Source organism: Lipotes vexillifer, unplaced genomic scaffold (assembly GCF_000442215.2).
Source record: "Lipotes vexillifer unplaced genomic scaffold, Lipotes_vexillifer_v1.1 scaffold1679, whole genome shotgun sequence".
NCBI classification, from domain to species: Eukaryota; Metazoa; Chordata; class Mammalia; order Artiodactyla; family Lipotidae; genus Lipotes; species Lipotes vexillifer.
This window is the reverse complement of record NW_006796614.1, coordinates 144,727-163,776: the sequence shown is the minus strand read 5'-3', so window position 1 is coordinate 163,776 and position 19,050 is coordinate 144,727. Positions and strand designations below refer to the sequence as shown.

Genomic DNA, 19,050 nt, shown 5'->3' with positions numbered 1-19,050 from the left:
ATATGATTTTATTTTATCTTATGGGTACTTTTAGAAGTATCAACATCAAACTTACCTATATACCATATGAAAATTGTAGTTAGCTTTATTATTATGTTATAAATTGTAGCTGCTTTAGCTATGGAGTTAAAATGTTTAAACAAACATGTTATGTTTTAAGTTATTATTGATGAAGTAAATTGGTTCTGGATTAATTTCACCATATTTAATACTATTCTAAATATATAAAATACTAAAGATGAATTATTCAGTTACATCTAAATTGTATTATTTTCTTTCTGAAGGACCAAATATTCAAAGTCCAGTGCTTGTTTCACTCAGTGGGGATTATTCATCTGCCTTTAATATAACTAGCAATGGTCATGAAGTATTTCTTCAATGGTCAGCAGATCATGGCAATAACAAAAAAGGCTTCCGGATAAGATATATAGGTATGTGATATTTATAACTTCAGTACAGATCTCACCTGCATCCTCAGTATGGTTGTGATTAAAGAGCACAGACACATACACTATGTAATTAGGTATGAATTTAAGTCATATTTCTTCCATTGATGTTTCTTGAGCAATTTATGTAACATCTCTATGCCTCAGTTTCCTCATTGTAATGATAATAATACAATGTCTTTCATATAATTTTGAAATGATTAAAAGGGCTTAAGGTATTTATGACTTATCTAAGTTAATTATAAATTAAACTCTGGGGCTTCCCTGGTGGCGTAATGGTTAAGAATCCACCTGCCAATGCAGGGGTCATGGGTTTGAGCCCTGGTCCGGGAAGATCCCACATGCCACGGAGCAAATAAGCCCATGTGCCACAACTACTGAGCCCACGTGCCACAATTACTGAAGCCCACGCAACTAGAGCCAGTGGTCCGCAATAAGAGAAGCCACTGCAATGAGAAGCCCACGCACAGCAAAGAAGAGTAGCCCTGACTCGCTACAACTAAAGAAATCCCGCGCGCAGCAACGAAGACCCAGTGCAGCCAAAAATAAATAAATAAATTAATTAATTAATTAAAAAAAAAATTTCCAGGCCAAAAAAAAAAATTAAACTCTGATATTTTAAGTGCTTTATTTCCCAGCAGAAATTTCCATTGAACTCTCACAAAATGTTAATAGTGTTGCTCAGTTGTATCTGATCTACTTAATATATATAACTCCTTTAAATGAGAAGTTTAAACAAAAGATAAAGGTACAGTAGAAAAAATCTTTGTTTTCACTCTTGCCCACCTATTTATGATACTTGCTAAAATATATTAAATATTAAAAGAGAAAATGATGAACACATCACTTAGAAACATTTAGTTTAAAAAAAAATATTGTTTTGTCATCATTGCTTTTCATTGAGTAATATCTAGAAAGATGTAGGCTGAAAATCCTCCTTAATATCAAGATGAAATAGCTTTTCCTATATGCCTTCTTGTTTATAAGGTCTACTGATACTGAGCCAATAATTTTCTTGTTAAGTGTGCATAGTTTTCCATTATGCAAAGATTATATCCCTTCGCTTTATTGCCATCCTAAACCATGTCAGATGCCATAAGTATGTGCTCAATAACAGAATACTTCAGAGCCAATAAACCATCTCTATCTCTACAGTGTTCAGACCATGTCTCCCCAAGCTATGGGTCATTGCTAATCAATTCTACTGAAAATTACTTTCTTAAATATTTTATAGATTATTCTGTCACAACAATTGTAGACATGGACTTAAATAAAATTTTGAATTCCAGTTTTAAAGATAAACTCTTGAATTTTACTCATTTATATAAATTTGCATATATGTATATAATGTGCAAATACAATTTTTGTCTACTTTGATTTTAAAACTATAAGGTGATAATTTGCCTTTATCAACAATTTGTCTTTCACATATTAGAAGTAACTTGTCACTGACATTATAGCATGTTTACAAGTTTTATCCTATAATAGATATCTATTAAATTTGAAAAATGTTATTAGACACGCGAAGGAGAAATGTTTAAAAATTTAAACATAAGCCCAATTCGTTCTTGAGGTTTTTCATATTTGAATGTGAACTTTGTAGATGTCTTTTTATTAAAGTTGTGCCAGACTGTATTTAAAAAGTCAGAATGTTAAATTATATTTTTAATAACCATAATAACTTAAAGGGAAACCATTAAAATCCAACAGTTATAAGCATAAGTTCACTATATTAAAGACTAATCCTTATTTATGTTGATATTCATGACAAAGTTAGATATAATTATAATGAAAACATCATTTTTAGCCCCAAGAACAGCTTGACATATTGAATATAAATTTTTCCTTTAGAAAATGACAGGTTATGACATATATATTCTAAGTCCAATCTATTTCTTAGTATTTACCCCTAAAGTCTCATTTTTTCTCAGATGAATACATTGAAGTTTCAGTTTCAAAAGGTAAATGGATCCTGCCAGGCTGAATAGTCTCAAAAGTACATATATATGAAAAAGGCATTTCACGTTATCTTTTGACATTCTAGACTTCAGGAGATGAAAGAAGTTTTATTTTATTGACATTTTTTATCACCATTTATAAGCACTCTTGGCAGCATGGAAACTCTTTAATAAACTGGAAGAGAGGATTATGGAATGTGGAGGGACTATTTTAGACATCCACCAAAATGAAATGCATGAACTAACATGACATAGGTGTCTGCAGGTAATTTCAAAGTGACATGTAAACAACATGCTCTAAAATATTGCTACTAAACTGTGGCATTTAGGCCCTTCAGATGACAGGAAATACCAGTTCCAAAATTCAATAAACTATTTGTAGGGCTTTTGAACCTCCAGGGTATTAAGAAGGTATAATGTATTTCAATTAGGAGACATCTCCAGTGACAATACGAATCAGAAGAAAGCCCAGAAATAGTTATGTCTCCTAAAAGTTATGTCACTAGATTGTCAAGTGGATGGAAAATAATATATGTCCATATGAAGTAAAACTCACATAGATGGCAATTGAATTGGCCAATTTTTATGAACTAGTATTTACTTTTAGGTTTTTATAACTCTAGATTGTAAGGAGTTTCTGATTCATTAATTTTACATGATTTTTTTTTCTTTTAAAAAGCTTTCTACTGTAGTACACCAGAATCCCCACCTCATGGATACATTATCAGTCAGACAGGTGGACAGCTTAATAGTGTGGTCCGGTGGGCCTGTGATCGAGGATTCCGACTTGTTGGGAAAAGCAGTGCTGTGTGCAGAAAGTCTTCCTATGGGTATCATACATGGGATGCACCAGTCCCTGCTTGTCAAGGTGAAGTATATTAACCAGAAATGGCACATTAATAAAAGATTAACCCCGTTTAACTTTTATTTGGATTGCTGAAACTTCCAAAATTATAAATATGCAGAAGCATATTATAGATACCTCTAAGGAAAATAAGGCTGAAAAACACAGACTGATAAATTTGAGGAGCATGAGACACATTGTCTTATAATTCTTAATTTGTTGTTATGTGATTTATGCCTTTACTCTATCCACTTATATGCATACTTTACTCATACATCTACCATTCCCATCACTTTGCTGTCAGAAAATGAATGACCCAGAGCTGGAGTGTGTGTTAGTGTGGAGTCTGCAGAGAGAAAAGAGGGGATAAGAGTAGGCAAGGTCACTGATGACGTTCACTCTCAAGTGTGCAAAAATGTGCTCTCAGTGCAACAAATTTAAAAGAGGAAAATGTAGCCAATTACCACATTATTTTTTCTTCACTCTTTAGGTAACTCAACAGAGATGTCTTTCATTTCCATTTTATTTTGTTAAAAAGCAAGTCACTCTCTGAGCATTGTATCCTGCTATAGCAAAAAAATGACAAATCAATAAATGGCACATTTTAGAGCTTTGGACTAGGTCTTGTTTTTAAAGAGTAGTTGAGTCTCTTAGCTAGATATAGTAATAAAGACAAGTTCAACATCAAGAAAATGTAATGTCATTGGACTCTGAAAATTTTCGAACGTCACATTATTTTGTAATATGAAATATAAATTTATATTTGATTTATTTTACCCAGCACGTGGAGGCATATATAACAACTATGAACGCTCACATAATAGCCCGGAGATGGAAACAACCTAAGTGTCCATAATCAGATGAATGGATAAAGAAGATGTGGCACATATACACAATGGAATATTACTCAGCCATAAAAAGAAACGAAATTGAGCTATTTGTAATGAGGTGGATAGACCTAGAGTCTGTCATACAGAGTGAAGTAAGTCAGAAAGAGAAAGACAAATACCGTATGCTAACGCATATATATGGAATTTAAGAAAAAAAATGTCATGAAGAACCTAAGGGTAAGACAGGAATAAAGACACAGACCTACTAGAGAAAGGACTTGAGGATATGGAGAGGGGGAAGGGTAAGCTGTGACAAAGCGAGAGAGAGGCATGGACATATATACACTACCAAACATAAGGTAGATAGCTAGTGGGAAGCAGCCGCATAGCACAGGGAGATCAGCTCAGTGCTTTGTGACCACCTAGAGGGGTGGGATAGGGTGGGTGGGAGGGAGGGAGATGCAAGAGGGAAGAGATATGGGAACATATGTATATGTATAACTGATTCACTTTGTTATAAAGCAGAAACTAACACACCATTGTAAAGCAATTATACTCCAATAAAGATGTAAAAAAAAAAAAAGGTTGCATTTATCACTTTCAGTATTATTTGAAAAAAAAAGAGGGTCGCTTTCAGTTAATAAATAGTGGATGTTACCTATCATCTACTTATTGGAGGCAATTTATATAAAACAAATAAAATATAAAAGATATCATTTAAAATTTAAACAGCAGCAAGTTAAAATGAGCAGAGAATAGATATTACCAGATACCCAAAATGGTTTATTTTACCTGTTAAATTCCAATTTCCAATTCATGAAAATATAGCTTTCATACACATGTATAAATAAATGAGAAATGAAAGAACTGTTTCCTTATATTGCTGATTCAGAAACATTAATTACTTACTAGAATTCTGGGATGTATCCTAAACTTAATGGGTTACCAACATTGAAAGTGCTGACTTCATGTAGAATAGATACATTTTAATAAACTAGCAAAACATCTGCTTTCCTTTGACCAATGAATAGCAGGAGTATTTATACATTTTTAGTATTAAATGGTTTCCCAGAATTGGTTTGAGAAAGAATCATGATCTCATAATTTTAGAATCACAGGAATTTAAAATATATATAATAACTTCTAAATCATATAGATTTTAAATAAACATTTAAATGCTCTGAACTTTGAACAATTAAATTTCAGTTATTAAGAATTGTTTATATATATAGATAATCTTTGAGAAAACTTTAGTGAAAATAATTAACTGTTGGTTAAAATTAAAAATTATCCTGAACTTTCTGAAGTTTTGAAATTGCTTTGTAGTGTCAGCACTATAATTTCATTGATTTTTTAATATAATATGACATTTATATATGGAGCATTTTTTAATTGTTCTTGATTTGAAATTTTTCTATAATTACAAATAGGTTATTTTTTTAAACATCTTTATTTGAGTATAATTGCTTTACAGTGGTGTGTTAGTTTCTGCTGTATAACAAAGTGAATCAACTATACATATATGTATATCCCCATTTCTCCTCCCTCTTGCATCTCCCTTCCACCCTCCCTATCCCACCCCTCTAGGTGGACACAAAGCTACTAGCTGATCTCCCTGTGCCATGCAGCTGCTTCCCACTAGCTATCTATTTTACATTTGGTAGTGTATATATGTCCATGCCACTCTCTCACTTTGTCCCAGCTTACCCTTCCCCATCCCCGTGTCCTCAAGTCCATTCTCTACATCTACATCTTTATTCCTGTCCTTCCCCTAGGTTCTTCAGAACCTTTTTTTTTTTTTTTATAGATTCCATATATATGTGTTAACATACAGTATTTGTTTTCCTCTTTCTGATTTACTTCACTCTGTATGACAGACTCTAGGTCCATCCACCTGACTACAAATAACTCAATTTCATTTCTATTTATGGTTGAGCAATATTCCATTGTATATATGTGCCACATCTTCTTTATATGTTCATCTGTCAATGGACACTTAGGTTGCTTTCATGTCCTGGCTATTGTAAATAGTGCTGCAGTGAACATTGTGGTACATGATTCTTTTTGAATTATGGTTTTCTCAGGGTATATGCCCAGTAGTGGGATTGCTGGGCCATATGGTAGTTCGGTTTTTAGTTTTTTAAGGAACCTCCATACTGTTCTCCACAGTGGCTGCACCAATTTACATTCCCGCCGACAGTGCAAGAGGGTTCCCTTTTCTCCACACCCCTCTCTAGCATTTATTGTTTGTAGATTTTTTGATGATGGCCATTCTGACTGGTGTGAGGTGATACCGCATTGTAGTTTTGATTTGCATTTCTCTAATGATTAGTGATGTTGAGTATACTTTCATCTGTTTGTTGGCAATCTGTATATCTTTGGAGAAATGTCTGTTTAGGTCGTCTGCCCATTTTTGGATTGGGTTGTTTGTTTTTTTGATATTGAGCTTAATGAGCTGCTTCTATATTTTGGTAAATCAAAATGTAGATGAAAAGTAAGATATTTTGCATAGTAAAGTGATAAAATATTTATAACTCAAAGAATCATTTCCAAAATTGATCCTTTATGTTCACTGAAACAATTTTTAAAAATTAATTATTTTATAAAATTGTTTGTTGTATGTGACCTGTGTTTGGGCATAGCTAATTGAAATGAAAGGGTTAAATGTTATTGGGGAGAGCTATTCACACAATTTTTGTTTTGTTCCAAATTTGTTTTGCATTCTTCAGTTATTTTTATTCTTCTTGTCTCTTCAGTCTCCATATACATCCTCACATATATTTACTTAAGCTATGGTTATGCAATGTGAACACAATTCAAGATAGAAAATTTAGTCTGTTATCTCTGTTTCGGTTTGAGAAGGTGTTTTATTTCTTTGTCTACGCATCAGCTATCATTCATTGACTCCCTGCCCTGTCACTAATTAAACCATTATCATCCCTCTATACAATCGAGTATTGTACAGGGTTATGCAGAAACAGTCACTTTGTATTCCGTTTCACTTTATTTTTTTCAAGTTCTAACACATTTCTTTTATTGTCTTCTTAGTTATTATAAAAAGGGAAATATCAGCCAACATTCACTATCAACATGAGATATACGTGAACATATGAGATATACAGCTGGCAAATGAACACATTAAAAATGTTCAATATGATGAACCGTTAGGGAAATGCCATCAGACCGTAGTAATATAACTCTACACACTTTTAAAACAGGTTAATATTTAGTACATTTAATATAAAAACCAAGTACAGGTATGGGGACATCTTTGTTTCACTTTTAATTTGTGCTTGTTTCAGAGCTCTGCAGAGAAGCTTCTGACAATCACTCAGTGATGATGGTTCTTCTGAACTGTTTTCCTTTTTTTTTAGCTCAGAAGTTTAATTGTATAGTATCTACAGGCACATTTATCGTATCATTTTAGTATGTTGTCTTTTTTTCAATTCTAACATACAGTCATTATATACTAACTACATATATGGAACCTATATTATTTAAACTAAATTTCTTTGTTACTTTGCTCTAAGTTTAACCTACTCTACCCCAACAATGTACAGTTAATTTTTAAAAAATGAGTAAATACACGATCTTTGGTGGGATTCAGTGGGGAAAAAATTTATTACAAATTGAAATACCCAGAAGTCTTCAGTGGAAATACAAATATTGCTTTAACAGACATCAGGGAACCATTTACCTTTGCAACACTATTTTAGAGGTCTATAATTAGATAGCAGGAATAATAACATAATTATATGAGATTGCTTATATAATTTATTAAATCAACATTACTACTTTTCTGTTTATAATTTGCAGGTTATCAAATTACAAAAGATCAAGCTATTCACCAGTAGGGAGTCTGCTATTCCACTTTGAGAATTTTATATGTGTTTTACTAAGATTTGTTTTTACTTTGTAGTCAATTTGCATGAATTAATTAAAATTGAACACCTAAGTGGTAGATTTTATAAGAGAAGTAGAAACAATTTTAGGTTGAAATGGAGACAGAATATTTACAGCTTTTGTAAATACTCAAACTAAACTCGTATCTTTCTATTATTTCTTTTGATACGAGAAAAATAGTTACAAGTTTAGAATCTCTTATATGAAACCAATAAAACTAGTTATTTCAGAATTTAGAGGTTTTCTGATTTTATACAATAGACTATTGAAATATAAATTTATACTGTAATTATCCCGTTATGGTAAAACTAACTTTTACATAAATCAGATTTATCGTAGCTAAAAACCAAGACATCTGAGACATATCAGTGTAATACAGGAAGATCCAAACTAAGTTTTAAGACGATAAGTCCTGGCCCTATATTTATAAATATATCTGTACACATGATATTCCATGGAAGGTGCACAAGCACATAGAGTTTGGCTGGACCTAAGGCAAAGTAATATCCAGCTTCCAGGTAAAATAAATCTATTTGTTTTATTCCTGGCCGAAACCCTAATGAGTGTTGGTTACCACTACCTTTATAATCTTTAATAACTGTCAAATTGAATTGACCTAACTTGCTAGGTCCAGACATAAATTAGCACTAATACACTCTATATTTACTTAACTCGCCTTCTCTTATAATCTGTGTGCATGCTGATAACCATGCACATGCTGACAAGAAACTAAGTAAGAAACCAAGAAATAAAGTATTAATAGTGTATAGATTCACCAATTTAAAAACACATTCAATCAGAGTTTGAAGTAAATGATTCAGAAAGTTGTAGTTCAAAAAAGGTTTTGGGGAAGATATTCCAAAACTGTTTCAGAGGAATTAATAAAATTCCAAATAGTTTTACATGCTTTATACTCTATGAGACTTATCTAATTATTTTTCTGTTTCTTTGGTTTTGTATGTATGTATTTATTTTAGCAATTTCCTGTGGGATTCCTAAAGCTCCAACAAATGGAGGAATACTCACAACAGACTACTTGGTAGGAACCCGAGTTACCTATTTTTGTAATGATGGATATAGATTGTCATCTAAGGAACTTACCACTGCTGTCTGTCAGTCAGATGGAACTTGGAGCAATCATAACAAGACTCCTCGCTGTGTTGGTATGTATGTTAAGGAACTTTCATCACTTGTGTTTCTACTGGCATCTTATATGATCTGAAATTTTATGTATTTTTCAGATTTTAGAACCATTCCCTAAAATGATATCTAAGAGGGCAATGAAAGTAAATTAAGCTGTCTTGTACTAGGAAGAACTGAAATACAGTATAAGGACAGTTTTACTCATTTTCAGAAGCTCCAGAATATTTATGTCAAAAAAATAAAGTGGCATTTTATTTTACATAGCAACGTTTTATTTATTTTGTTAAAAGTCATCCATCAATCAGCATGTGTTTTCAATACATAGGTCTTTGAAAAAAGATTTTGTTTATGTTAATAAAATTATATTTTAATACATTCAACTGATTTTTATAAACATAAATGATGCTAATGAGATGATCCATAATATTCACCTTTTGTCAGAATTCTTCAGGTTACTTATATTTAGAATAGTTCTCATTCCAGCCATCAATACTGTAATAGGTAAATGAATATTACATAATGATTATAGAAAATAATTCAGATAAAATATTTGGTAGAAAAGGATTAGAAAATCCGCTTTTAAATAAGGTCTTTGATTTTTCTCTATAAATCAATTACTTATTCTATTTAGTACTAACATTTCAACTTAGCTGTGATTTTATTTAAAATGGTTGTTAAATTATTTGCAAGCTTAACATAAGTGTCTAATAATGTGTCTACTTATGCTGAGCAAGTTTTGAATTAGCTGAAGTTTATATCACAACTCTTGCATAAAAAGATCATTCTCATAAAACAAATTTCCTCAAAATATAGTCCTTCCAAAACTTTTAAAGAAAAGAGAGCAGGTTATTTCTGTATCTTGCCTATTGTGACTAATGCTGCAATGAACATGAGAGTGTAGATATCTCTCTGAGATCTTGATTTCATTTCCTTTGGATATATATCCCAAAGTGGGATTGGTGATTCATATGATAGTTATAGTTTCGATTTTTGAGGAACCTCCATACTGCTGTATGTGTGTATTCCATAGTGGCTTTACCAGTTTACATTCACAACTTGTACAAGTATTCCCTTTTTTCCACTTCGTGTCAAATATAACTCAGTAAAGCTGGGAAAAAAGAAAAAAGAATACTTTTAAATCAGCTTCAAGAAAATCAGACAATTTTAACAAACTAATGTTATTGGAATGATTCATCACTAAAATATACTTCACGTCTTCCTGTACTAAGGAATAAACTTGGATATGATAATCCAACAAAAGAAGAATAGAAAAGTCAATAATAGGGATTCTGGGTACATAGAATAATATGTACAAAGACTTTCAAGTGTGAAATAGCATGACATGTTCAAGGAACTGCCAACAGTACCATAGAACTGAGGGAGTAGAAAGATTAACATGAAAAAAAATGCTAAAGACCTTTTATGGCACAATAGTGAAGGAACTCAGGAAATGGTGAACTAAGAATGGAATAGACATGAGATATAATTAAGAGGTAGAACAGACATGACTGACTTATTAACATTTATCTCTTTGGTTTTTGTATAGTTGTTACATGCCCAAGCATCAACTCCTTTACTCTGGAACATGGAAGATGGAGAATTGTGAATGGTTCCCATTATGAATACAAAACAAAGGTAGTTTTCAGCTGTGATCCTGGTTATCATGGACTTGGTCCTGCTTCTATTGAATGTCTTCCTAATGGTACTTGGAGTTGGAGAAATGAAAGACCATATTGCCAAAGTAAGTATACACTCCACTAGACTTATTTCATATGCAGTCCTTGGTGATTGAATTGCTTGATCACTTCTTTTTTCTACATATGCTAGAGCAATATTGAGGAAATATTATTTAAAAAGGTCATTTATTCTCAAGTCATCTTAAAATTTTGTAACTGTTTTTGGTATTTGTAAATGCTTATTAAAAAAAACAACAACAGTGGCTTTGGATTCAGAAATCCTTCCCTTGGATTCTTGGTCTATCATTTATTAAAACAACTACACACTGCTTCTAGCCTTTACATGTATTATTTAATTTATTCCTTAGTTCCCATTCTATAAATAAGTTGATATTATTATATTTATTTTATCAAAAAGGAAACTGAACCCAAGAATTTTTATCATGTTACACAAGTCACAGAGCCTATAAATGGTGGATAATTGGGTTTCAACCCATGGAGTCTAATTAAAACCTCTGCCTTTTGATGTTATACGATGTTTATTCTATTTCTTAAACCAGAAAATTACAGTAATACCTATCTCATATTATTATGATTTAATGGTGTTACACGTTGAAAATATCAGCTAGAACCTGATTCACAGCAGGAGCTCAATAAATATTTATTGAATCAAACTGAACATCTTAGTCATTCTATTTTCATGCATTCTTATAAATAGCTAGTGTCTAATGTAGATAAACTAACAACATAGGACAATCAGACGAAATATCTTGATCTTCCTTTGAACTTTCTTTACTACATTTATTGAGTTTACTTAGTACCAGGAAATATGCTAGGCTGAAAATTCATCCTTTCATTTCATGTTCAACACAGTTTTACAGTATTTATGATATGGATACATAATTTATAAATAAACTAATAAAACATTTGAAGTCCGGATTATGGAGACTAAAATTTTAACATAACAGATAACTATATATAGTAAGTACACAAGTACCTAGTAATATTTTACTTAGGAATATTTATTTTCTTAATCTCCATATTAAGCATAGGATTTGGGGGCTGCCATTTTTTATAAGATAATTATATTGATGAATTAAAAATCTCAAAATGCATATCTAAATTATATTACATGTTCTAAAAATATGGCATATGTATTGTAAATTTTTGCTTTACTCTTTTCGGTTTTCACCCAGGATCTTCCTCTAGGCTCATTCTTCTTCCATTATAATTTCATTAAAAGGGCACATGGGATAAGGATGTTTCAAAGAGAAGGAAAAAAATTATCTACAGCAGAAGCATTTATTGAACAAATGTTTGTCTGGTTTCTTTGTGTTCAATCCTTTATTATGTAGAAAAATTTAAGTTCTACATAAGATCAGGTTCCTGCCCACAGGTAAGAATGCAGGAAAGACAGGAATCTAAGAATTACAATTCATTGAGAAAAATGGAAAGAACAGTATTTTTTTTCTGGTCCTCCATTTATTCATCTTTGAAATTAAAATGATATAAATATCAGTATTATTAATATTAATAAATATTATAGCTACCTCAAAGGATTGTTTGGGGTATTAGTTCAAAACAATCAGTACATCTTAAATTCTACATGCAATTATTTAAAGTCTGAAAATTTTCTATTTGTCTGTCTAATAGAATCCTAAAGCCTAGAGCTGAAAGCCAGAGCTGGAGCCAGAATAAAGGCTGGTGGTTAAGTATTCAATTCTTGAGTTAAACGGCTAGGTTTAAATTTTGATTTAGCTGTTTATAGGCTGTGGAATCTTATTAAAGTTACTTTCCTTTTATGTGTCCATATCCTAGTGCACACAATTCAGATAATGATTGCACCTACCTCATAGAGTTGTCTTGAGAATTACGTAAGATAAAGCGTTAGTAATAGTGTCTGGTACAGAAGCACTCAATAAGTGCTATGTATTATTGTTTTTATTCTAGAAAGAAATTTCATTTGCGGTCTTTAAATATGAAGATGTTATAAGAGCTGGGTTCTGAATGACCTAGCAAGTCAGTTAATCTCTATTTTTTAGTTTTTTAAAACCTAAAACCAAAATATGAAATATAATTATAATCTAATGGTTCTAGTGAGAATCAAATGATATTTCACATGTAAAGAGCTTTATAAACTGTAGAGTGTGCAACAAAAATTATTTGCACTTACGATCTTAGATAATGGGGAAACTGGCTCAGGTAAGTCAAAGGGATTGCCCAATGTCACTTGATAAGTCAGAGAAAGACTTTGGACTAATAAATTATCCTCCCTTTAATCTTGTTATTATTATTTTTCATCACAACCTGTTGGGTGACCAGGTTGGCTACACAGAAAATGCAAACAAAATATCTTCATCACATGTCACTGTTACTTAGAAGATTTATGGGAACTCAAAGGGGATAAATTTTAAATTATGTCATCTATTTTCTCTACACTTTCATAATCATTCAAACATGTTTTACAAATGTCAATTTCAATTGTAAATATATCAAATCACAGCATGGTTTTGTTACAAGTTCATATCGACTATGTCTTTAAGCGTTTTTTTTTTTTTTATTGTTTTCAAGTTATTTCCTGTGGAGAACTACCTACACCTCCAAATGGAAATAAGATTGGAACTCAAACTTCATATGGCTCAACGGCTATCTTTACCTGTGATTCAGGATTCATGCTTGTGGGCTCCGCTGTACGTGAATGCTTTTCTTCAGGTCTTTGGAGTGGATCGGAAACCAGATGCTTAGGTACAGATTTTTAAGTCATTTTAACCAAACATGTTTTCTCCCTCTACAAAGGCAGCCCTTTTTCATAATAAGAGATAATAACTTATATTCACTCAGTAAGGATAATAAAAACTGGAAAATATTTAACTTTTAAAATATCTCATGGTAGAAAAGCTATTTAACAGATAACTCTTAAAGTTAATCAACCTAGCATTCCAAATGAGAATCTTATGTCATTAAGGAGAGACACATTTATCTTCCAGGCATGGTGAAAATAAAAGGTAAAAACTAATTGCTGAAAATTATATGTCTGCATACTCAGCTGGATTAATCACTGTAACAGTTAATTCATTCTAAACCATAGTCAATTCTCCTTTCACCTATTTGCTTAAGGTAATGACTAAAGAAGAAAAACAAGTTCCACATTTAAATATCTTTCTCCCTTTTTACTTCCTAACATTTCAACATGTGTAGTATTACTTTGTATTAAAACTTTAAAAATCTATTTTTCAAACCTGATTTTAGGAAAATAGGGTTTTTTTCCCTTAGGTTTTTTAATTCACTGTAAAAAACTGTTCATTAAGAGACTGAATAGCTAGTTCTTCTTACCCCTTGTCTTATTATTAAAGGAATATTATGATTTAGGCTTTATCCCTTTTTTCAGAGACTTCAATAATTATCTGAAGAGAATAGTATGATTTATGCTTAATTTTTCTCTAAAATTATTTCAAGAAATGACAGAAAATATTGAATTAGGTAATAATAATAATTGTTATAATAACAACTCACTTGCCTTTTGGGAACAAGACATAATCTTTAGGTTTACTAATTTAAATATTGCTGATTATTATGAACAAGGTGTTGCTAAATTTGTACAATGTTTTGTCTCTAAAATTTTACTATTTAGAAATATAACATATGGCAGAAAAGTCTATATTTTAGCAGTTTAAATACATATTGTTTTGATAATAAGCTTGAAAATATTTATGGTGATACAATCATTATTTGAAACTTAAAAGGGTATATAGCTAGAGATTTTGGTTAAAATTCTTTTTTTCAACCTCTCAGGAATATTTGTTAGTAGGTGTACTTGGAAACCCAGTAACAATGGTTTCTTTATAAGAGTACACATATTTATTTGACTATGCTATAAGACTATTATGTAAAAAAGAAAATAGTAAAGATATTAAATCATTATGTGTTAATATAGGATTAGATGATAAAATAAAATATTTCTTACTACTTTCTAACCTGGTTTTGGTTATGCTTATTTCAATTACAGATTACTTAGTTTACTTCTGCATTTGAAAATATATGTAAACTAAATTTAAAATACTATATTTTATAACTCTTTGCCCCGATGAACTACTATTGTATGTTATATGTTATTTATTGAATATTGTATATAGGAAGTGGTTTTATTCACCTATTTAGAATCCTGATTCTGTTCTGTGGAAAGACAGGGCATAAAAGGAATGTTTATAAGCGAACATTGTCTCTCAGTCTATAAAGACAACAATATTCTTGCATAGGATGTAGTGTTGACATCTAATATAAACTCAAAAGTGTGTCAGTAGGGGGAAAGTGCAATTGCCAAATAAGCAGATCCTAGAATCTTACGCTTTGAATTAACCTTAAGAAGTCATGTAGCCCAGTCATTCTTCTCATGACTGCAAACAACTTGTCCTTATAGCCCCAGACGCTTTTGGCCTAGAACGGCCACTAGAATGTGCTTATGATTGTTTCTTTAAATATAGTGCATTTATTCCCAAACTCCCAATTATTATGAATTTTTCAATTCAGAGTTGACTATTTATGTACATATGCCTACCACCTAGATTTTATGATTAGCCATTTGTTGTATTTGCTTATCACATATCTAGTCATCCTTCAATGCCTCTATCAATCCATCAATTCATTTTACTTTATGATGCATTTTGAAGTTGCCAAATTCAGTACACTGCATTGTTAAACGTTTCTATATACATATCAGCTAGAGTTCAATATTTGCTCATTGTTCCTTTCTTTTTTTATGTTGGTAAATGTACATATGGTGAAATGCACATATCATAAATACACTGTTAGATACGTGTTGAAAAATGTGTACACCTATGTAACTAAACACTTTATAGTTGTAGAACATTAACATTACCTCAGAAAGCTTCCTCGTGACCCTTCATAGTCAATCTGCAGGTCTCCTCCTCTACACACTGAGACAGTCACTGTTCTGTTTTATTCACCATATGGTAGTTTTCCCTGTTCTAGAAATTCACATGAAGGGAATCCTAAATTATGTACTCTTTTCGTGTAAGGTTTCTTTCATTCTCTTTCATTCATGTTGTTGTGTATATCGGTAGTTAAAAAAAAAAATCTCTGAGTAGAATCCTATTGTGTGTATATGCCAAACTTTGGCCATTCCTCTGTTGATGGACTCTCTCCAGTTTGAGGCTGTTATGAGTAAAGCTGTTATGAACATTTGTGTAAAAGTCTTTTTGTGGACATGTGTATTCCTTTCTGTTGCATAGTCTGGAATAAAATTTCTGGAAGAGTTCTGGCTGTTTCACATTTTCTCCAGCATATGGTATAGCCAGTCTTCTAATTTTAGTCATCTTCTTGGGTGCAAAAAGGTATCTTACAAGATTTAATTTGCATTGTCTTGATGACTACTGATCGAGTACAATTTCTTGGGCTTATTGGTCATCTGTAAATTTTCCTGAAGTATCTTTTATATTTAATTGCCTTTTATTATGACTTATAGCGTTCTTTATATATTCTTATTGTTTTAAATATTTTCTCCCAGCCTATGATTTTCCTATTCATTTCTTAATGGTGTCCTAATGAGCAGAAGTTTTCAATTTTTGTAAAATCTTATCTTTTTTTCTTTCTGGCTATTGCTTTCTGTGTCTTGTTTAGGAAAACCTTGCTCAACCATAAGTCACAAAGATTTTCTTTTATGTTTTCTTCTAGAAGCTTTTCAGTTTTACTTTATAGCTATGACTTATTTTAGTCATTTGTTGTTTTATATATCATGAAGTAAGGTTGAGGGCTTTTTTTGTTTGTTTGTTTGTATTTTCCAGAAGGGTGTCTGGTACTTTTGGTTGAATAGATTCTATAATAAATCTTGAAATTTTGTGTGTATGTACTCAAAATTTGTTCTTATTTTTCAGGATGACTTTGGATACTCTATGTCCTTTGAAGTTTCATATATGTTTTAGAATTCGGTTATTAATTGTTTATTTTTAAAATGACTGTAGGATTGCATTCTATCTGTAGATCATCTGGGGAGAATTGGCATCTAACAATGTTAACTCTTCTAATTCCTGAACATGGTAAAGTTAGTGTATTTATTCATTAGTATATTTATTCATTTATTAAGGTCTTCTTTCATTTTTTTGGCAATAGCAAATATTTAAAAAAAATTTTACCATAGAGATTATGTATCCCTATTACTAAATTTATTCCACAGAATCTTTAGTGTGTTTACACTAATATAAGTGATATTGTTCATTTTTAATTACATTTCCAATTGTTTGATGTTAGTACATAAAAATAAAATTAATCAAAATATTTATCTAATATCCTGCCTCTTTGAAAGTTCACTTACTTGTTTTAGGATTTTCTTAAAATAACATTGTCTATGTATATGTCATCTGAGCATGAACTAGTTTTACTATTTTGTTTCCTACTTTATGTTTTTACTTTCTTCCTTTGTATTAGTATATTGAACTAGATAGGGCCCACCAAACAATGTTAAACAGAACTGGTGAGAGTGGTCATCCATGTCTTGTTCCCTATATCAGGAGGAAAGAATTCAATATTTCATCAGTAAATATAATATGAACTTTTTTCTTAGATGTATTTATAAGGTTGAGAAAATTTCCTTATATTGCTAATTGTTGTTAGTTTTTATCATGATTGGGTACTGAATTTTGCCAAATGATTTTCATCTATTGAAATAGCCATGTATGTTTCTCTCTTTTTATTCTGTCAGTATGGTAGATGACAGTGGTCAATATTTCATCTTAAACCAACTGGTCATTTCTAGATAAACCCCAGATAATCATGATATATTTTACATGTATTAATTTTCTAATTTTTTAAAACAGTGCTGCATCTATGTTCATGAAGGACATTTTTTTCTGTGTCTTTTACAGGTTTAATATTGGGATTATGGTACCTCATTAGGCAAGTTAGGAAATGATTCTTTTTCTTCTATTTTCTAAGACTTTGTGTAAGATTGGTGTTTTTTTGTTTGTTCCTTTGCTTGCTTTTTTACTTAAATATTTGATTGAATTTACTGTGGAAAAATGAGTTTTTTTTGGGGGGGGAGGTTATTGTTTAACAGTTGCAATACTTTAATAGATAAAGGACTATTCATATTTTCTATTTTATCTTGTGTTACTTTTTGGATGATGCAATTTTCAAAGATTTTGTCCTTTTATTCTGAATTGTTAAATGTATCGGCATAAAGCAGTTCTTGATATTCCCTTATTCTTTTAACATCTGTAGGCTTTGAGTGATGTCACTTCATTCATTCCTGTTATTGGTAATTTTGTTCTCTCTTTTTAGTGTGTGTTGATAGGATTAGCTAGGAGTCTACCAATGTTGTTGACTTTTTCTTTTTTAAAGGTTCTAACTTTTGACTACCTTGATTGTGTTACAGTGACATATTTGTCTTTGCTTAGTTTACTATGGTTTTTTCTTTTTTTTAAATTGAGGTATAACTGGTATACAGTATTATATTAGTTTCAGTTGTGCAACATAGTGACTCAACATTTGTATACATTACAAAATGGTTACGACAGTAAGTCTAGTTACTGTCTGTCACCTTACAAAGTTAATACAATATTATTGACTATTCCCCAAACTGTACATTACATCCCTATGACATTTATTTTATAACTGGAAATTTGTACTTTTTAATCCCCTTCATCCATTTCACATTCCCCCTAACCCTCCTCCCCTTGACAACCTCTAATCTGGTCTCTGTATCTGTGACTCTAGGTTTTATTTTGTTTGCTTTTTTTGTTTTTTGGATTCCAAATATAAGTGAAATGATGTGGTATTTCTCTGTCTGACTTATTTCACTTAGGTTAATACCCTCAAGACCCATCCATGTTATTCCAAATGGCAAGATTCTGTTCTCTTTATGGCCAAGTAGTATACCATTGTGCGTGTGTGTGTGTGTGTGTGTGTGTGTGTGTGTGTGTGTTGTGTGTATCATATCTTCTTTAACCATTCATCAATTGAGGGACACTTAGGTTGCTTTCATATTTTGGCTATTGTAAATAATGCTGCGATGAACATGAAGGTGCATAAATCTTTTTGAATTAGTATTTATTTTTTTCCCTTTGGATAGATACCCAGTAGTGGAATGGAAGCTCTATTTTTAATTTTTTGAGGAATCTCTGTACTGTTTTCCATAGTGGCTGGACCAGTTTACATTCTCGCCAAGAGTGCACAAGAGTTCCTTTTCTCTACCTCCTCACCAACACTTGTTATTTCTTGTCTTTCTGATAATAACCA

General features: G+C 31.4%; 1 protein-coding gene across 2 annotated transcripts in view; it reads left to right on the top strand.

Moving 5' to 3' along the window:
* CSMD3 (CUB and Sushi multiple domains 3) overlaps positions 1-19,050 on the top strand; it is a 1,097,972-nt gene that overhangs the window by 1,008,636 nt on the left and 70,286 nt on the right. The window contains exons 49-53 of one of the 2 annotated variants that reach the window (XM_007468747.1): positions 285-431; positions 3,084-3,272; positions 8,959-9,144; positions 10,671-10,865; positions 13,372-13,545. In XM_007468747.1, coding sequence (XP_007468809.1) covers positions 285-431; positions 3,084-3,272; positions 8,959-9,144; positions 10,671-10,865; positions 13,372-13,545 — 891 coding nt within the window. The remainder of the gene's footprint in view (positions 1-284; positions 432-3,083; positions 3,273-8,958; positions 9,145-10,670; positions 10,866-13,371; positions 13,546-19,050) is intronic. The other variant, XM_007468748.1, reaches the window with a different exon arrangement.